A 21,674-nucleotide genomic window follows, 5' to 3' on the forward strand; every position below is an offset into this window, starting at 1 on the left:
TAATCTCAAACTAAAAGTGATATCCCCTTTGTGATTAAGGTTCAAAGCTCAGTGAGTTACTTCATCAAAACTTCATGATGAAACTTATGAGCTTGTAACTTAATCTTGGGTCAGTAAAACAAGCCCTTGAAGTTGGAGAGATTAATGAATGATATCGATGCCTTGGGAGTTGGCCCATGAAGTGGCATTAGACCCAAGCGCATGGTGCTATTTGGAGTTCTTGAAGCCTCTGTCTAAACTGCATTGGACACAAGGTTGGGCTGCATTGGACGCAGCTTGTGTGGACAGCCACTAGACATGCTTCTGGAGGTTGTGTTGGACGCAAGGAATGGTGCGTTGGACGCAGCTGGGATGGTGCATTGGATGTAGGGTTGGGTTGCGTTGAACACAGCTTTTGCTTGGATATCCAGGAGCTCTCTGCTTGACTGTATTGAACGCAAGATGAGTTCCATTGGACGCAAGGCTAAGCTTGGATGTCCAGGAGCTCTCTGTTTACATGCATTGAACGCAAGATGGAGTGGCATCTAACGCCACCTTCCTCCCTTGTTCCTAGTGTTTCTCTTGCTTACCTTTCTTCATCTTTGTTCTTGCTAACTTTCTTTAACAATCTCTTATAATTAAAGAATTTAAAGCAACTCAAAATATTGTTCAGTAAATCATGAAACAATTGATCATAAAATAAAAATCACCAACTTATTACATGAAATTCTAAGGAAAAAACCACTAAAGATGCAGATGCATCAATAGTTTGCCAAAAGGATCTAAAATTTTATCCAAAAAAGATATTTTAGCTCAAAAGTTTATTTTCTTTAGTTCTCTTAATTAGAAGTTACCCATTTAGACAAATAATTAAAAATAAATAGGATGACGTGTTTAACAAACTTTTCTAAAAGGGATTGAGTCTTGATTTTAGAGGTCCGTATATATTTGATATATAATTGATCCGTCCGTTTAAACCTGAAACAAGCAAACCTAAATAGATCGAACAAGCCCGTTTTACACCTACTTGTAACTTCGAGAAGTTAAGGGTGTGTTTTAAACCACCTAGAAAGATACTTTTTAAAGTTGTACTTATCAAATTTTAAAATCTAATACAATTTTGTATATTAAAACATTCAAAATATTAGTTAAATTATTGAACCAAATTTCAATTACGGTCAAAATTCTTTTATTCGTCACTATTATAGTCATTTTAAATTTTAAAAATTATTTTATCAAACACAATTATTATATATAGTAATTGAAAATCCTGTTTTGCTTGATTTACCAAACAAAAGTACTACAACTTTTATAAGATTATCTTTTGAAAACTAATTTTGATAAAGCTTATCAATAATTAAAAACTTTACCAAACCAAGTATAAGCCTCTCATAAGATACAAGACTCTGTACAAGTTCAAGAAATGAAGCAGCCTGTCGACCTTAAAATTTTAGACAACTATTACGAGGTAAACACCACCACCCCCCCCCCCCCCCCCCCCAAACACCAAACGCCGCAATCATATGCAAGACCAATACCCCTCCTCAAACGTAAGACTCACTATTTTTAAATCACACACTCTCTAGGCTGCGATATCTCAACTAATTAACATAGCTTCCAAGAAACACCTATTTCTTATCTTTTCTATATTAACATGCCTAATATTAAGAAGAGAAGCTTAAAGCTTTTGTCAAGTGGTGCAATCAAGTCCTATTTATCCTCCAATAACTGAGCCATCTAACGATGTAACAAGACTCCATCTAAGGAGTCTGAAATGTTTTTTTCCCCAGCTTCTATTGGTTAATAACTTTTACCTACTGTGCAAAATGTAGTCCCAGTTATCTTTGTAGGACCACCTCTTGTCCCATCCTACCCAAACAATCCTAATTCATACTTAAGTCCTCCTTATCTTGAAGGATAACAACTATTAACAAATTCACCAGATGACTAGGCTAACTCAGTTTTTGGTAGAAACAACAAAGTAGAAACCATCAGGTGAAGCAGGCAATAATTTGATGCCAAATTTACAAAGGAAGGAACTTGCTCTGTACATGTGGCCGCAGCATTTAACTGTGTATTTCTGAGTTACTGATATTGCCATTGAGGTAAATGTAGTGGCAATTGCTGTTCTGGTATTCCACTAGTTAGACTTGGCATGATAGGCACTGAATTAGAGGCTTCAAGAGGGGGGTTTGAGGCCACTGAATAACAGCCGTAATTCAAGTTTACATAGGACTGAATCATGGGATCAATACATTCTCTAACTGGGCTCATTTCTGGAATGGCTGTTGAAGTCTTAGCAATCTCCAGAGCATTAACCGCTTCCGTTGGAGTAAACAAGTGTGGGGGAATCATCGGTAGACACTGTTCGAGTCTTTGATCAGGCATAAGAGGGGGATGGTGCTCTCTTTGTTGAGTACTTGAGGAGCTAGGTGTTCCCATTGCAGAGGGTAAGCCTAATCAATAGGAAATTTTATCAAGGTTTGTATAAATAAAATATCAATAGAAGGAAGCATGATGATATACATTCATCCCAAGAATATACAGGTGACTAAAGCTAATTGCATTATATACTAATTTCTTGACTGAATACACGGCATGCTAAATACAAAGTACTTGATTCCCATTATATTTGTCATTTTTGAACTTCCTAGAAAAGCAAAGAGGAATATTTAAAGGAAAGCAAAGAAATAACAAACAAGAACATGATGAAACAAATGGCTTTGGTAGCCAGAAACTTCAATGTCCACAATAATCTTGTGAATGTCTATATTTCAGATATTGACATGATAAGAACTCACATCAAGAACAAACGACCAGCGGTCACTGGTAAGCATAACTCCGTAGTGCTTATTACAGGCCCTAAGCCAACCAACTTCTCAATTTCTAATGTGGCGTGCTTCCAAAGTCTATCACTACTTCCTAAATATTGGTGATCACTTATTACCACAAAATGAAGCAGATAATTTAATTAAATGAATTTTTCCCGCTTGCATGTTTTAATACAAATCAAGCTTCCACATTTGCAAAGAGAAGGCATAAAACAAGATGCTTAATATGTAAACAAGATAGGAGAACTTGGAACTTTGGGTTCTTAGTTCTTAACAATAAATGATTTGTGATTAGTAACCTCAAATCAATACTGCACATATATATCCAAGGTGGTAAATAGATGAGACAAGCCATTGTGTTAACTCGTCAAGTTCATGTTTATTTTCCTCCCCCCAACAACCATTGACGTAAATTGTGCATTGTCTTGTGATGTGTGTATATTTAGCATAAAAAATGGCCCTGCCCGATTTAACAACAAACCAGGATATATCAACTAGCAGGTGAAGCTTAAGCACAATACCTACCTTGTTCTGCGAATAGAACTGCTTCTCTTTTATATTCCTTGTGATTGTGGTCCAAAACAGAAGCCAACAACTTATTCTTTTGAACTGTTTTATAATATGCGTCAAGTTCCTTTTTTTGCAATGCTACTTCAGTACTGATACTCTGAAGCAACATTTGATACTTTGCAACCAATTCTTTAACCTCCATACCATGGTCTGACTCAAGCTGGTGTAACTGGATGACCGAAATTAAAAGAAAGCTTCAGTCAGCAGCCCAAGAATGCGAAGAGAAATTACTGGAAACCTAAGACTCACGAATATAAATGAGAGATATGGATACAATGCAAATCAACACAAACAGGAATTCAATAATGTTTAATAAACAAAATAGATTGCAATGTTAGTATTAAAATAACATAACATGAAAATATAAATATCAATTCTTCTGAACATACAAAACTACATTTAGCATAATAATTGTTACAGAATTTTCATTTATATACATACATTTTTTCCAACAAAAAAATGATGAAAAGTCACAATAGTTTAATATACAAAAATGAAATTGCTCTCATGTCACACTAGTTTAATATCCAAAAATGATAAAAGATCTAGTACACTAGTACTAGAGATTGATAACTATTAACATCAAGTATATATTGCCTTTTCTTAGAGCTTGTACATTTGCCATTTTCCCAACCGAAAATGAAAATAATTATATACAAGATTCTCATGCACCTTTATAGAAAGCAATTTAATATTAGTTTTGTCAAAATGTACTACACCATTGAAACAAACAAGTCTTTAACAAAAGTGAACATGTGAAAATACTTAAAAAGTCAAATCATATCATCAGACCTCAACAATGGGAATATTTTCAAGTGGCAAAAAAAAGTAATTAAGTGCTGCACATACTTTCTGCTGGCGTATCCTGTTAGCTTCTTCAGTCGCCTTTTTTATTCTCTCCATTTCAATTTGCAATGGGTCTGGGACTGCAACACAGTGTATTTTAGACATGACAGCGATAAGTGTGCATTTGTTTCAGATTCAGGAAAGTGATTTTAAAACTTTACATTTTTTATATAGTTGAAAAAAAGATGAAAACCACATTTTTTTTAATTAAAACATTAATTCTTCTATAAAATTTAAACAAATATGTGAAAAGAGAATATTTTGTTTTTTCCTTCAAAAAAGCCAAAAGAAATGCACCCTTAAATGGATAACAATTTGTATATCTAGGACTAGTAATAATGCAAGAAACATCTGTTGTATTCACAGGTTAAATACAGGGAAAGTTACCTGATTCAGGTGGGTCATCTGGAACTTGTAATGTTGGTTCAGCCTCATGAAGGTTATAATTTTCATAAAATATTTCATCAAAAGGCAAGACTTCACCAATTGAAATATTCTCCAAAAAAGATGTAACATCCTCCTGAGGCAGTGGCAGTAGATCTGTATTTGATGGTTCCATATATGGGAAAGTAGTCTCAGGAAAATCCATAATAGACTCACCATGGACAGCACTCACTTCACTGTAATGCTGGTTGACCTCAGGAACATCAGCAGTACTGCAAGTGATTGTCTCAACCACTTCATTATTATTTATTAGAGAAACTTCAGAATCATCGCCATTAATTTGATTTTCCAAAGAACCAGTGGCAGGATTGACATTACAAGGATCATCACTTGAATCGAAGACCTCACTCTGATGCTCCAAGAAAGCAGCTTTGGATGTCACGGGGATAGCATATGCTTTGGCAGGGAAAGTGCCAGATGACTTTTGAGGACAACTTCCAATATCTGTAAGTCTGATTTTTAAATTTTCTGCACAAGTCTGGTAATGAGTAGCTAGCACAGTTGTGGGAGATTCCCTTTGAAGATCATGTCTATATGTGTCGGATTCTAGAGGACCGTGAAAACCATTTTGCATATCCTCCACCAAATCTGTCAACCCAGGTGTTTCGCAGTCTGATGTACATTTCTCAACACAAATTCCACTTTGTAAACAACTTGAAAATTCCTTCTTAAATTTCAGCAGTTTAGAGTAAACATAGGTTACTTCCTCTTCCTCGCAATTGAAGTTCAAGTGCACTTTTGCAAGTGCAAGTGAACCTTGCTTATCAAAATTGTGCTTCAATAACGAAGCCGCAAGCCAACACTTCGGAAAAAATTTAAAAATAAAAAAAGAACAAAAAACATTTCAATGTACAACCCATGGTATAATTCTTACAAATCAGTGATACTTGGGTGCATTAAGGATTTCAGATCAGGCATAAAAAAATAAAGTATTAATTACTCTCCTAGTTTCTATAGTTTCAACGAATTTTCAATTATGTCCCTATATATTTTCTCTTTTCAATTGGGTCCAGTACCATATCAGATTTTGTAACTAAGTTCTTACCTTAACAAAAACATTGGAGTTAAGGAAATATTCCGTTAAACAAAAAGAATATGCCTAACACTTGATTAAATATTATGTTAAACAAAATGAATATGCCTAACACTTAACTAAATATTCCATTAATTTCAACGTTTTTGTCGCAATAGGGACTTAATTATAAAATCTGATATGATATAGTAACCCAATTGCAAAGAAAAAAAAAGTATAGAAACCTAATTAAACATTTGGTGAAATTATAAGGATCAGCGGAGTAATTAAACCTAAAATAAGCTAGTTATATTTATGACTTTATCCATCATATCCTTGTACATTTTTTCAACATAAGATATATCAACATATTTATCACAAATTAAAATTAATTAAACCATTTAAATTTAAAATAAAGAACAGTTAAATACTTAATTTAAGGATTTAAATAACTAATTGAAAAAAATTATGTTTATCATAACTATTTTTATAATTTATTATAACAAAAAATAAATATTATCAATTATATGAAATTTTTGATAATTACTCTTTATTTCATCAAAACAAAATCTTGTGCATATTATATAAATGAATAATAATAATAATAATAGATATTATTTAGTATTTAATATTAACTATAAATTCAAATGTATTATACTTAAAAATAAATGATATTTTATATGTGAATTTATTACTCTAATAATATTTTTGTTAGACTTCATACTTTCATGTCTTTTACCATTAGACTTGCCAAAGGGAGCCTTATTTCATGATCATGCCCTATCCAAGGATGGAGATTCTCTTGTAAAGAACATTAAATATGCAAAACACGTTTTGCGACAGAATGAACACAACGATCTTGAAATCAAATATGATTTTTGACCATCTATGTTTCCATCCATTATGTATGATCAGGTAAAAAGGAAAAAGTAAATTTCATTTCTTTTATTTTTTAACAATGCTGAGTAAATAACAGATAACATAAAAGTTTAAGACTAAGTTTGAACTTTAATGCCTAACAATTTTCAGAGTGATTGTTGCTTCTTACCGAGTAGTTAATTTAGTCAGTCATGAACTTTAAAGTGGTTATTTCTTAAAAGATGTACAATGATTTGTCCAAAATCTCAACAGACATCTCAACAGATACTTATTTAATATAGAACAGGAGACTAAATACTAACCACAGATAATTCAAATGCCTGCATGGTAGAAACGTCTCGCCAATTAACGTTGAAATATTCCAGTATGTGCTCAAGAAGCCTTGCACCAAGAGCCTTGACATTTTTCTGTACATGAAAGCACATGGTCGGGTAAGCACTTTACAAAAATCTCTTGCATTTTATGTATTTATTTATTTAAGTTTAATAGTTAAAACATGTCAGCTGTTACGTAAATAAGTTAATCATGATAATGAATGATTTATAGACAATAATGTAATATAAAATCAAATTCCTGCCTTATTTTAAGTGACATATTTTAGGAATGCCATTGACTTCTAGAAACAACAACAAAACCTTGGTGGGATCAGATACATAGGTAGAAAATGTATCATGTCTGTAGTTAGATCGTTCACAGAGAAATCTCACTTAAATTTCATGCAAAATATTTGTATATTTTAAGGTCTTCTCTCTCTAACCACTGTTTATCTTATATCTGATATACCCTCCTAATTGGATGCTCTACTGATCTTCTCCCCACATGTCTAAACCACCTAGGAAGGGGATTCCACCATTTTTTCAACAATGAAGGCTACTCCAACTTTCTCTCTCATCTTCGTTATCATGTCCATACATGTATAGCCGTTGATCCCTATGAAGCACAGATACTTCGCTGAGGTTGCCGTGTCCGCGTGTCGGACACATTTTGAACACGACCGTCATCCGACACGCATGTCTTCCATGTCTAACCATATCTTAATAAAAAATAAAAAGTGCTTCTCTAGACATGCTTAGAATACCCAAATATCACCATGTGTCAATGTGTCCAGCCTTATTCTTAACTTGTCATTTCTTGAAATAAGTTTAGAAATAGTATATATTATTTATTAAATAAAGTTATTTTAAACATTTTATATAATTAAAAAAGATATAAAAAGAGTTAAAACATTTATATTTTAATATCAATAAAATGTTAAAATTTTCTTATAATTTATCTAAAAAATATTTTACATTTCATATATATGTCATATCCCTGTCTTACACAAATTTAAAATTCATGTGTCCGCGTGTACCGTGTTATATCACGTTTCGTGCCTGTGTCAATGTTTGTGCTTCATAGGTTGATCCATCCAATCATCCTCATTTCGGTCACACTATACTTATGTTCATCATTTGTTGCCGAAACATTTTGATCCATAGAACATGACTAGTCTAACAATAGTGCGATAAAATTTACCCTCAAGTTTTAAAGGTAATTTTGTGGCATATAAAATCCAAAGTACTCTGCCATTTTGACTAATCCACTTAAACTCTATGGTTTACATCCTCTTCTGTTTCCATTGTTCTGAATGACTGAATCAAATATCCAAGATACTCGCACCGCTTTATTGTGTATGATGTTTTCAGAATTTTGACTTCTGTGCTAGTGTTTCTCCTTCTCATGTTGAACTTACATTCTATATACTTCGTCTTGGTACAACTTACCATGTGCCTATCTCCACAAATCTAGCTTTACATTTAAAACTTCTCACCATTCTCCCATAAGGACAAAATTATCAACAAAGCATCCATTATAGTACAGGTTATTAGATATGTTCATTGAGCACCTTAAAAACCAATGTGAAAGGGAATGGACTTAAAAATGATCCTTGGTATAATCTTACACCAAAAGAAAATTCCTATGTTACCCCACATTGGGTTCTCACACTAGTTATAACTTCCTTGTACTCCTCCTTAATTGTATAAATATATGCAATCCTTACTCCCTTCTCCAAATTCTTCCATAAGACCTCTCTTCATATCCAATAGTACACCGTTTCCAATTCAATAAACATGTATAAATCCTTATTGTTATTCTAAAACCTTTCCATCATTCTATATAAAGCTTCCATGGTAAATCTACTAACATAAAACCAAATTGGTTATCAGAAACCTAAGTCTCTTATCTCAACCTCCATTTTATCGCTTTCTCCCATAACTTCATATATCGCACATAAGCTTGATTTCTCTGTAATTTCCACAATTTTCTATATCTCATATATTATTATAGAGACACCAAGATATTCCACCTCTATTCATGTAGCCTCTTTTTAGACCTTTAAATCTCATTCATTTAGATAAACAATAAATACCAAAAAACTCTTTATATAAGATTTAGGTTCCAATAATTTCCACAAAGGTCCTTTCACTCTTTTTGGAGGGATATCAATCCCAATGTTTGGACTCAGCTTGGTCTTGGTCTTTGTTAGGTACCAGGCCAATCTCAAATTGGGTCCTCATTGAAATTGTTGATATGAGATGATAGAGAATGATAGGTAACCTTTTGTAAATAACTGCTGATTCAGCACTCTATTTAGATGAAAGAGGATTTTAGGAACTGTTGGGAAGAGAAATATGGACAGAGGCAACGGAGTGTAGGAGGGGTTTAAGAAAAAATTTGGAAGGACTTGGAAAAGATGAAGGGACCGTCTCACACACATGCTTATGAGCTAACTTCCCACCAGAATTCAGCCCCATCTCAAAAATATCACAGATGTTCTATTCCTTGGGCTTAGATAACTGGCACCTATCAGTCCCCAAAGGCTGCGTTTGTTTTTTGAGACAGGATACAAAGACATAGATAGTGAATGTTTAAAAAGCGTTTGGAAGTAGAGACAAAGACACTGGACACATTTTCTCCAGAACCATTCTTTACTTTTTTGTCCTCTCTTTTATGAAGGAGAATGATGGACATGGGATTTAAGAAGGTAGACGCGGATTTTTTTATGAAAATTCTTTTCCTTTTTGTCCATAGATATTTTTTGTTATTCTACTGTTACCCCCTTCTTATTTTCCCTAATTTGAGCTTCTTCTATGCCCAGTCGTTCTCAGAAAGGTACTCTCTTCTCCCTGCCCTTTCAATTCACTATCTCTGCGTTCTTCTTTCTCTCTTTTTTTCCAGGTACTTTCTTCTTCTTGCAGAATTTTTTACTTGCCTTGATAATTCTTTCCTCCTTATTGTACATTCTCTTCTCTATGGCATGTTACAGGTTTTCTCAATGGAAGCTTAATTCCTTCTTCTATTTACATTACTTTGTTTATTCTTAATTGTTACTTCAATACCATTTTCACCTTGTTGGTTCATAGACCAATTCTTCTTGTAATATCCTGTACTCCCCACATCCTCTCGTTTTCTATTGAATTAGTTTATACTTGATGCAGAAAATTTGGAATCACATGGCTATTTTAGTCATTTCGCATAATATTTTAGTCTTGTTCATGTCTATCTAAACATAATACAGGATATTACATTAGTGTCTTTACATTATATCCAAACACAATACACAAAAGATAATTTTTAGTGTCTCTATTCTATTGTCTCTGTCTCAGTGTCATGTTCTATCATATCCACAAAAACAAACGCAACCCAGACGGATAGATTAGTAAGGAGGAAACTGCAGGGATGGGTGATTCTTGGAAAATAGGGATTAATGCCTTTCTAAGTAGAGATTATACAAACTAAACCCAAATGAGTAGAAAATATAAGGATTGCCACAATGCTAAGGACCGATATCCAAAAGAACAAATAAATTTGTGGTGGCAAAAGAGTATAAAGTACGTATCTAAGCAGACGCAGGAATATGTATTTAAGAACTTACTGGAAGTTGTAGAACATCACAAAGACCTGCTAAATCTGGCTTTGGCAAGAACTCATCTACATTACCTGTAGGCATGAAAAGGAGCCATCAGAAACATGTCCCTTCCAGCAACCACCTTCCCAATCAAGAAAAAATGGAGAAAAATTCATGATTTTGTGGGCATAAAGAAATAGATAAATGAATCAAAGAAAGTCAGCAGTACTAGTGTTTAGCTTCTTGTTCTTCAAACTTTTTTTCAAATATTTGGAATTGACATGATCTGGCACTTTCCCCTTCCTTGTGAATGTAGTATCCTTGGACACTTCCTTGCTTTTGGGATCGTTACCCTCAGACACTTTCCTCTTCTTTCTATTATCAGCATTATTTTCACTTTCAGATTCCTTTGCTTTGTGATCAAAGTGATTGACAGGTTTTCTGATCCTTTGAGATGGAACAGACAACAATTTCCATCTAGGACTCCTTCCCTGAAGGAGATTACTCCAAGAAAAAACATCAAAACCATCATCCATTTCCTTCGTCACTCTTTCCCCATGCAATAAAATGTTCTTTGCATATTCCCCTCCTTTCTGCCATACTCTCGCTATGAAGGACAATTCATGATGATCAATGTCACCGCTTCCACCAGAAAATACGGTTGATAACTCACAGATTACATCATGTAGAAGTGACTGATCAGAGGCAATGTCTTGAGCAACGACTGGAGTGTTGCTGCCATGTAAGTCATCAAGCTTACTGAAAAGATTGGTGGCACCCCATCGGAGCACGGCATGAGAGGTACTATGGTTAAGCAACTGGATACTACTACCCTCTTTTGCAAGCATTAGAACCTTTTCTTCAACAGTAAAAGATGAGTATAGTCTAAACACTGTTAACTGTTCGTACTGTGAGCTTATAGGCATCCGTTGTAAGACTCTTAAATCATTTTCTGGGTCCCAGTCACTGTCAAACAATATAATGGTATCAACAGAGGAAAGCTTAACACTAGGGAGGCAAGCACGACTTTCCAACAAGAAGACAAATGCTCTTTCGCCGTCATTAAATTTGTCTAGAGCACTTTGCTTCACTTTGGGCGCATACCCAGCAGCATATCGTACATAACAATGTTCACCAAATCTCCGACAGAGTACATCATCCAAAATATCTCCAATCGATGTCAAATCACTAGTTGACTGCAGTTTTAAAATTATATGAAAAGAAAGAGATAAGAAGTAAATGAGTCCTTAGGTAACTTGAAAAATAGAGGGAAAGAGAAAAAGAAAAGAAGATAATATGACCACAATGTTTGAAGTTTTGGGAATGAACTTAAATGATGAGAAACTGGTTTTGTTCTCATAATTGAAACAAGGGAACAAAGCAAAGAACGTAGTAAGATGGCCAATCACAAGCACGCACACAAGACAAAGCAATACTTACGAATCCGAAATTCTGCTTTTAAATGATTTTTTGAAAATCCAGTTCGAGCTCAACGAGGACGCTAAATTTATGACAGCCCTCCTAATCATTTTTGGAGAACTATGATCACATTATATAACTAAATGAAACCACATTGACCAATTGAAATATTTATTGTAGTTCATAATTTTACTTTTTCAGTATAACCAACCATGAAATACTGACACATGCTTTAAAAGCCATAAACATATAATCAATGTCTTTAGTTACATAGACCAGTCATCAAACATAAATTAAAAGTATCTCTAGTTATTCATGTCCAATACAGGACATGGAGCCTTAACAACTATTATAATAATCATATAGATAAGCCAAAGACTCATGAGGAAAAAATTAAGGAATAGCAAAACGGCGGAAATGCCACAATTTTAAATAAAACACTTGACAATTAAAAACTACGATAGTATAGTAAATTAAAATTCCAAAAATCAGGTAATTGTGGATGTATATAAGCAACACTTATATTATTAACTCATCGCATAATTTTTGCTTTATAATAAAGTAACACCAATGCAAAAAATTAAAATAAAGCAAGAGACTTCAGTGGATGAACCTTGGATACACTATATTACTTCCTGCTTCCAATTTCAAAACGAATAATGAATAAACTCACACAAATTCAAAAATAAAAGAAATATCAATAATGATAAGGAACAGTCAAGGGAGTTTAAACGATGATAACCTGAAATAATATCATCACTCTTAAACCACGACTTCTTGCTTTCAAAAGGATTTTTTCAAGAAGCTGCAATTTGCCACTTGCTTTTATCCCAATATTCAACTGCTCTTCAACAGACAGACCTTTATTGATGGAATTATATAGCGACGAGTCCAAGAGAAAGGGATGGTTGCAGCACTGTATACATCAGTCACACTGAATCACTGATCTGTTCTATTCGAAATGCATTGGGAGCCATAGATTTTATAGAAGCGAAGAAATGATACCATAAAAAGAGGAGGGGGGGGGGGGGGAGGCATGTAATTAATGGCTAACAAGCAAATTTGCATGAGGTGAAAACTTTCAGCTTCTATTTGAACTTATTATTTAACTTCAGGTATACCTTCCTTGTTGAGTTAAGCAGGCTGCGGAGGGCATTGACCTTGTCAGACTTTTGGGCTGAGCATAGCAGAGTTCTGTCAGAAAGCAGCAATGAACAATACTGCTCAAGTTGCAAACTCGAAAGCTTGGCAGGAACCCAAAACTCTGCAAACCTAGTGGACCCTGTTTTTGTTCTAAATGCCACATATTGATCCAATTTGCTTTTCAAATTGGAAATGCTATCAGAGACTAATGGCTCTGTTTCAGTAGTATTTAACACATGATTTTCAGAGTTGAGGAAGGAAAGCATTTTGACATAATCAGCTCGATCATCCTGAAAATCCATTGCAGAAGTTGTCAATGTAACAAAAACATCAATAGCAAACACAAGTAGTATACCTTGATCTGTCCGCTAACAACCAGGAGCCTCAACTTTGTTGTCAAAATCTTGATATTGTCAAGGTGTTCCAAAATTCTAGGTCGCTGGCATTCATCAACTATTATTGCTTCCCACGAAATGCATCGTAGTTCCTTTAAGTCCTGCAAATCATATTAGCGTTCATTATAGAACATTTGAAAACTGAAATTGTTTCTGGAAAGTATCAGTTTGTACAATAAGAGTATATACCTCAACAATAATATCAGGCGATGATAATAATATTTGAAATAAGATGCCATTGTCATCGTTATAAAACTCCAAGGTCCTTATGCTTCTCCGTACATCTTTGTTTCCCTTGTAAATGACAAGATTTGCAGATGGAGCCAAATGTAAGAACTCTCTTTCCCACACAGCAAGAGCAGCAGAAGTTGAGACAATGAGGAAAGGCCTTGTCACCTTACAATGCAATGACAATATAAATGACATCACCTTCATAACCCGCTCCTGAAAATGTAATTCAGCAAAAATTGAGACATTCTAAAGCCATTATTAATATTGCAAGATGGAAATTATAGGATTCAAGATGAGGGGTCAAAATGTAGGGGTATCCTTCTAATTCAGCAAACAACAACAACAAGAACAAAGCCTTATCCCATAGGAGGGGTCGGCCTTCTAATTCAGAAAAATTCATATTTATTTGCAAGTAAAATGTACCAATAGGGGTATACTTGTTTAGGGGTGAAAATGGCATAAAAGCTTTCATGGATGAGTTTGATGTGTAAAATTACACAAGGAGCTCACCCATGAAAATGCCCACCCTAGAACCAGATTGTAAATCCTAAGGGTTAAAAGCTAACATGAATATAAGCTTAATACTATGAAGATGAGGATGCTTGGATGGATGAGTGGAAACACTGGACTAGAAAAGATTAGGAATGAATACATTACAGAGGGAGAGAGAAGGTTGGGATAATACAAATTATAGAGAAGATTGTACAGAGAACGCTTGCCAAAGGTCCACTTAGGAGATAGTGATTGTTACTTGTATTACTCAAGCGAGGTACTCATAGTACAAGTTCAATTTAATTACAAGTCCTGATGTTTAGAAATTTAAGAAAACAACAAACAAATAAGGAGAATTAAAAATTACCTGGTCAATCTTATCATCTACAATGACAGCACTCTGACCTTTGTGCCAACACATGCAAAGCTTGTTCACATAACTCAAATGCTGACTAGAAACTGCCACTGAATTACCTGAAGGCGGTACAGGTAATTCAGCAAAGGAAGCTTTTCTCTCCTACAGGCCCAAGTAAACCATTTAGAGAATCATGCTCATATTTAGACTTGAGATACATTTCATACAAGTTGTATAGAGCTAATTTTGCCTTTATACATTGAAAGTATCCATCTCATACATGAGTGTAACCCCAATAAAGAAGTTACAAATTTGATAGGATTCATATTGTCATCCCTCCCATGGATTATGGAAATCGTTGTCAAGCAGAAGAGTGCTCATATTTCTATCTCTTACAAGAAGATAGGAAGACAAGAGAAACTCTACCAGAACAAGCAACAGAAATCTAAAACATCATTTGGAAAAATTGCTGCAATCTGAAGCCACTTCCACACTAAACAAGCCATCTAGATTATGATGTTGCATTTAATGTAAGCTCTAAGTGCACGTATTTATAAAAAAAAAAAAAAAAGATAGCCCAATGCACAAGCATCCCACGTTAACGCAAGGTCCGGAGAAGGGCCACACCCAAAAGGTGTAATGTACACAGCCTAACCTGATAATTATATCAGTGGCTATTTCCACGGCTTGAACCCGTGACCTTGAGCACACAGAGATTTCCATAAACAAATAAATGAGATTTCTGTTCTCCTACTGTCCTGCATCTTTCTTAGTTTTCTCTTTTTATTTAGAAAAAAAAATAAAAAATAAAAAAATTGCAATTCATTAGATAGTGTTATTATAGAGTTCATGATAAAACTTTTGAAAAGATGACAGTAGGCAATAATAGTAGATCCGTCATATTTAGCCAGATCAAAAGAAGCACCTCATTAACGTCTCCATCCATCCCCTTTCGAAGACGACGACTTTCATAATCATTTTTGAGTTTTATGCCTTCAGACGACGTTAGAAAGGAAGCACTATCTAGTTCCCATGTAATATGATCATATCCAAGACCAGACCACTTTACAAGCCATTCAAAACAGCCAACTGAATAATTGTTATCATGCCCATCTAAATGTTCTTTATTTTGCTTTGGTAACACAATTGCTCTTTTTAGCAACAAGCGGTGAGGTATACTCCATTCTTTTTTCCACTTGATAACCTATCATTGTGGCATACAAGAAATTTATTAAGGATAGTTCCAAAGCAAGTATAAAAAATGAGCATTGCTATTCGTTTCTAAGAAAATATAAAGTAACTCAACCCGGCGCTTCCTCTTAAATGCTGACAAAACTTTTGGCCCCTCTTCAAGCATTTGTGTTTCTGGAATCCAGCGGTTGTGAGCATGAGCAAGGCCCAGATACTTGACAAAGTACTCCTTTTCCGTCACTACCAACAAGTACTTAATCATTATCATCAATGAAAAAACTGACTATCTAATATATTTGAAATGTGAAACAAAGGTAAGTGAAATATAATAGGAAACGTTGGGGAAAAGAAACACCACAAATTGTGATTGACCATACCATTGTTTTTCGAAATGCCTTCTCTAGAATCCAAGATGGACTCCACCCCTTCAGAAATGGAGTACGCACCAAGATCTAGCTTTTTTTTAACACACCATGCACAATTCCAGAAGCCCACAGGGTAGTAATTGAGAGGAGGATTCAAACAAGAGGGATGGTACCTCCTTTGACATCCTTTTCCAAAGCAGCAACTAAAATATAGTTCAATAGCAAAAAAGATCAACAAATAACAGTAACAATAGAAGAATACAGCCCATCATATAAAGATCAAGTCAAATTTAAATATGGTAGCACTAGAAAGGGGAGTGGAAGGGATTTAATGGCTTGCTACTTTTTTTTCCCAGGGTCAGGAAGTGTACCAACGGTGCTGGTGCTAAGTTTAGAGAAAGTGACAGGAGAGAACAAAGAGAAGGAGAAACTGAGAATTGTAGAAAATGAGAGTTAAGTTCAAATTAGAGTGGTGAATCAGTATTTATACATAGATAGGAAGAGTGTTCAGCACTCTAGACTAAAGGGGTAGAAAGGTCTTTTAACAACTTAAGTTAGTTAGGGACTGTTAGGGGGAACTTATCCTAGGTGGAAGCTCTTATAACTGCTGTAAGAGTTTCTAGCTTCTAGCAGCTTCAAGTCTCTTCTAGATCTTTTACTCAGCTTACTTTAATATTCAAAGAAGAAAATATTTAAGAAATAGGACACGTGATACATCTGGATCGAGTGAGGAAAATAAGATCCTAAATTTCAAAATATAAAAAGAAAAAAAAAAAAAGTCGGGGAGCAGAGCAGCAAAATTCCAGGACCAGAAATGTATCAGAATTTCCAGTCTGTTGGCAACAGCACAGTAGCAACAGAAATCCTCTTAAAGCACCAGGAGTACAACAGAAAAGAAGTAAAAATCACAAGCTTCTTACAAATGTTGGGGTATATTGAGACCCTTGCAACTACAAGCATTTTTCTTCAGCTAAATACACCATGGAAACTAAAAAGCCACGGAATGCAACAAAATCTTGGCACCCCAATTTTGTCTAAATCATCTAAGTATATAACTGTTCCACTGCAAAATATTAGAAAGCTAAAACAAATCCTTTTATTTGTCAAAGTAACAGACAAGTCTAGTATCATTCTCTGAAAAATGCTACGGAGGAAGATTGTCTGGATATGCACAAGTATATTAACTCATATTTAGATACACTCAAAAAATTGGTAAACCCATAAATACATGAATGTATCTTGAATTAAGCTAGTGGGACAACTTATTACCCCACAAGTCTTTTGCGCCTATAGAAAAGGATAGATTAAAGTCTTCCCTGATCTCTACAGTTTTGAACAGCTTTCCTTTTTCCCCAATAAAACATAATTAAATCTAAGCATAGCACACGGACACCATTTATTAGCAAGTGCTTCATGTTGAGCAGATGTGTGTAATACATTATCAAAATACCAACATGACTGGAATATATAAAGCTGAAATTCAACAATGTCATTATTGCAAGATAGAAGATAGCAACACATGGAAAATACTATCATACAGCACATTGATAAGTTTTCACATCTACAAGCAATTCAGAACATGCATAACCAGATTGCCATCATGTAAAGATTTTTATTTTTTGTTTTGGAAAAGAAGAAGATGCCCAACAAGTGAAATAAGATACACATATCAAAAACCACAGAATGAAACAGCATTTAAGATAAAGATGCATGCTCCTAAGTGCCCTAAAGTCTCTGTTGATCAACTTGTGCTATTATACTCATGAACTTAAGGTGTAGCAGAGATGACATAAGAACAAGAGCAGGAAAGGAATATTTCAATCTAGAAACCAATGGGATAATATCATAATTCTTAAGGAGAAACAGAGTGGGTCACAAACTCACATGAGTTCACTACCATGTAAGCACTGCAAACATACAAGTTCTCCAACAGCTTTTTTATCTTTTACATGAACACCAGTTTGTGTATTATCTTTACATTGTTCAGAGCCGCCACACCTTGACGTGGAATGCCCTACGTCCTAAAAGATGAATAAGTTCAAATCAATATATCCCCTTACAAATAAATGTCGACACAGACTACTATGCTATACTTGATTCAAAAACAGAGACGAAGATCCAAACTCTTACTATATGAGGATAATATTTTAAATATAGATATAACAAAAAATTAAAAAATAAAAATTATGGCAAATTATGATACTAAGGAGCTTCAGAATTAATATATCTTCAGTCTTTCAGAATGTAAACTAAAATCACAAAACCTACAGCTTTTGTAGCAATCATGTTGTGCATAACAGGTCCGTTCTCCAGAGTATTATTAGTTTCAGAAGACAGATCACGAACCACCTGAATTAAAAGAGGGGAAGAGCTGTAGTAGAAAGTATAACCTTGAAAATAAAGCCAAATATCAAATCATGCTCATCTGACCTCATTTCTTAAGAGATAAAATACAATCCATTTGAATAGTTAAAAGTTAATATCATAAGAACTCACTGAAAACCATTTGCTCATTGTGATAACTGATAAGGTCATAAAAATGGCCTATGAGACCTGAGTAAGCTAACCCTAAGTTATTAGACAATATAAATTTATTTAACCACTTTGGACAAATCATCAATTCTGTTTTCTGTTAAAAACAATTCAGCTATACAGCTAAAACAGTAACCACCGGGGACTTGTGGCCCAAAAATCCTACACAAATTTCAACCATCTGACCTGAAAATATCATGGACAGAAAAGGGTGGAGAAAGAGGAAATAGAAAAGAGTGGCAGCTATATAAAAATCTTACGCATCTGCATCTCCGCTACCTCTTCATTCGTATGATTTGCAACCAAACAGAACAATATATAAAAGAAGAATCCTATTGGTTGTAAATTGCTGCCATCATGGAAACGTTGGAAGTTTCACCAACTGGATCAAACCTAATAGTAATAAATATTTTTGTAATTCCTTTAATCACAATCCAGCTATTATGGGCATCGCTTTTTGCACTTTGCTTAATTGCAACAAAGCCATATTGTCCCCTTTTTTTTAAATAAATTTCCTTATTCCCAGTGCAGCAATAATAAGCTGATCTTTTTGTGATTTCTATAATCACAACACAACCATACCTCACATTACATGATTTTGACATGTGAAGAAAGCATATGAGAAGCTAGAGAGAAGAAGATCATATGGATAGTAGTCTAATAACTAGACGTATAGACCAATATAAGAAAGGGGGGAAGATGGATGCAGATATCAAAAGAAATTTAAATGTAAATGGTTTGAACAAAAACATGATTCCTAACACAACACTATGACTTCTTCTGCTTCATGCAGCTAGCCCTTATGTTTGATTGATAGAAGCTAACAGAGTGGAGTGGAATGCAGATCAAGGGAATGCAATCAAGCCAAAAGCAGTGAAGTTATTTTTCCACTCCATTGTTTGGATAAAATTATGATTTCATCCCAAATCCTCAAAATTGAAAGGAGCAAAAGTTGAAGGTTTTGATGGATTTTGATGAGGAACTATTCCATTCCATCATAATGTTTCCAATCCCAACAATAGAAGCTCATTAGATTCCCAGAGGTTGCATTCTACTCCATCCTAGTAATGGCTTAGTTCTTGTTGCCTAACTCATGCATATAAAAGCAATTTTGAAATCAACAGTGTGTCAACCTATGCAGTAGTTGATAACAAGTCTTAAGGCAGAGAAAAACAGAGATTCTACCTATTAAAATGGAGTGAGAGTATGTCTGACTGTTTGTGGAAGTTTAATAAATAAACATTCTCCTATTTCTTATTTGACCATGATTCCTGTGAAACCAAACAGAACAGTAAACAACTTCAAAAACTATTTCCCTCAAGTGGCATTTGAGCTGCAGAACAGATCAAATACGCAGCCTGTGAAAACATTCAGCAAACCACACACGCCTCATCGAGGTTGTTTGCAAATTCTTTATTTGTGTGTTAGAATTTTAGAGGAAAATAACAAAAGGAAGAGGTAGAAGGAAAAATTATTTAAATTCCTTTTCTTCCTTTTTCCAAAATAAAAAATGCATGTGGGTTAGGGTTTTGGAAGAGAAAAGTGGAAAAACAAAGAAAAAAGAAAGTTACCTACACTTTTCCTTTTCACTCCTTCCTTTCCCCGAAATCAAAACTACCAGCACAGTTAAGATCGTTTGCAAATTAGAATTTTGAAGGAAGGAGATAAAATAAAATTAAATAATTGTTTAAATAATAGAATTCTAAGTCTTTCTCTTCCCTTCCTTTCCCAAAATCACAACTCCCAACTAACCCTAACAAGGGAGGATAAAAGCTCAAACCCTTTATAACTTAATTGTTAAGACTTGGGATGGATCACTTAGTTGTAGGAGTAACAAGGCACTAGCTCTTCATAGGAATGCTACACCCTTGTCAAAAAATAAAAAAGTAAAAAATAAAAGCAAAAAACAAAAAACCCTAACTTTCCTCTTAAGGCTTAGAACATTATAGAAGAAAATTAACACAAAAAAGTGAAATATGAAAGGTTGAAGAACAACACAAGGAGGGTAGAAAACAAAGTTAAGGTGTAAAAAAGAAAGAGAGAAAGAAAAAAGGATGCAGTTACCTCGTCCTTGTGGTACTGAGGGGCACCATGACTCATGAGGTATGAAGCAGAAAGAAATGGAAAAGCTTGTTTTCAAGACGGTAAAAATTGTTACAATAATGGTAGTCAGGTAGTGAACTTCAGCTGACTGACAGCAGCATTTCCCTGCAGCTGCATGTCAAAATTTCAAACGGTGCAATTACTAATATGCAGAGTTTGCGCACCCACCACTAACCAGGGAAGACGGTTGTCAGCTTCCTATTCTCTCTGAAGTCTTAACACAAATAACACTAGAGGAGAACCGCGCTAGTCGGCAAATTAATGATGGCATATAGTAAGAGTGAAATATCAATCCGCCTCCATTCAACTTAGTAAGTGATTCTAAATTCCTCTCTCGTCTTATTTAATAGCGGATTAGTGTTTAATAGCGGATTAGTCGGTCAACAGATCAAGTCTCACAAATCTCTTTTTTATAAATTATTAAATATTAAATATAATTTTATAATTATTTTAATAAATTTATAATTTTTAAAAATATAAAAAAATATAATTTTTAAATTTATAAATATTAAAATTTTTATAATTATAAATATATAATAAATATAATTATAAATTAAATTTTTTGAAATAAATAATAAAATTAATTGTTATGTAGGTAATCTGAAATAGATGGATTAAATTTAAAAGATTGGCCCAAACGTTAAAAGAAGATAATCTCTGATTTGTTTAGCGTCTGAGAGCCACAGTTCGAGTTGCGTACGTGAGAGAATGTGGGGATAATACTTGTAAAGACACTCCAATACTTAAGTTAGCAAGGGAATAAGTAGGTTTAGAGAATATTGGAATTTAGTTTTACCTGAGTGTGACAGTAATAATCACCGTTGGAGTAGTTCTGCTTCTGAAGGTGGATAATCGTCCATTTATCTTAGGGTTGTTGAGATATCTCTTCTAGAAGTGGATGAGAGATTTTAGGGGAAGTTACCTATTTGAATGAGCGTTATCTGCCAGTTTGTGTCGAACCCGACCTCCTTGGGGAGGAGCTTATGTCGAACCCGGCC

The 21,674-nt window shown here is 34.4% G+C and overlaps 1 protein-coding gene across 5 annotated transcripts; it reads right to left on the reverse strand.

Moving 5' to 3' along the window:
- Positions 1–1,927: 1,927 nt before the first annotated feature.
- LOC107648625 (uncharacterized) lies at positions 1,928–21,012 on the reverse strand. Of its 5 annotated transcripts, XM_088492206.1 has the most exons (20): positions 20,638–20,777; positions 19,759–19,844; positions 18,834–18,966; positions 18,310–18,390; positions 17,926–18,062; positions 16,054–16,244; positions 15,792–15,916; positions 15,411–15,689; positions 14,498–14,647; positions 13,597–13,851; positions 13,368–13,508; positions 12,991–13,302; positions 12,612–12,785; positions 10,680–11,646; positions 10,478–10,542; positions 6,864–6,968; positions 4,614–5,472; positions 4,230–4,306; positions 3,336–3,549; positions 1,928–2,435 (listed from the first exon to the last, which is right to left on the reverse strand). In XM_088492206.1, the coding sequence occupies exons 4-20, from the start codon at positions 18,334–18,336 to the stop codon at positions 2,065–2,067; spliced, it is 4,449 nt and encodes a 1,482-aa protein (XP_088348332.1). In that variant the 5' UTR covers positions 18,337–18,390; positions 18,834–18,966; positions 19,759–19,844; positions 20,638–20,777; the 3' UTR covers positions 1,928–2,064. The 5 variants fall into 5 exon arrangements, with proteins under 5 accessions (XP_088348332.1, XP_088348333.1, XP_088348331.1 ...); XM_088492207.1 differs by lacking the exons at positions 18,834–18,966; positions 19,759–19,844 and having other exon boundaries at positions 13,597–13,701; positions 13,804–13,851; positions 20,638–20,993; XM_088492205.1 differs by lacking the exon at positions 18,834–18,966 and having other exon boundaries at positions 20,638–20,992.
- Between the last annotated feature and the right edge of the window lie 662 nt (positions 21,013–21,674).

The sequence above is a fragment of the Arachis ipaensis genome, chromosome B6 (genome assembly GCF_059453495.1).
Source record: "Arachis ipaensis isolate K30076 ecotype BB chromosome B6, ASM5945349v1, whole genome shotgun sequence".
Lineage (NCBI taxonomy): Eukaryota > Viridiplantae > Streptophyta > Magnoliopsida > Fabales > Fabaceae > Arachis > Arachis ipaensis.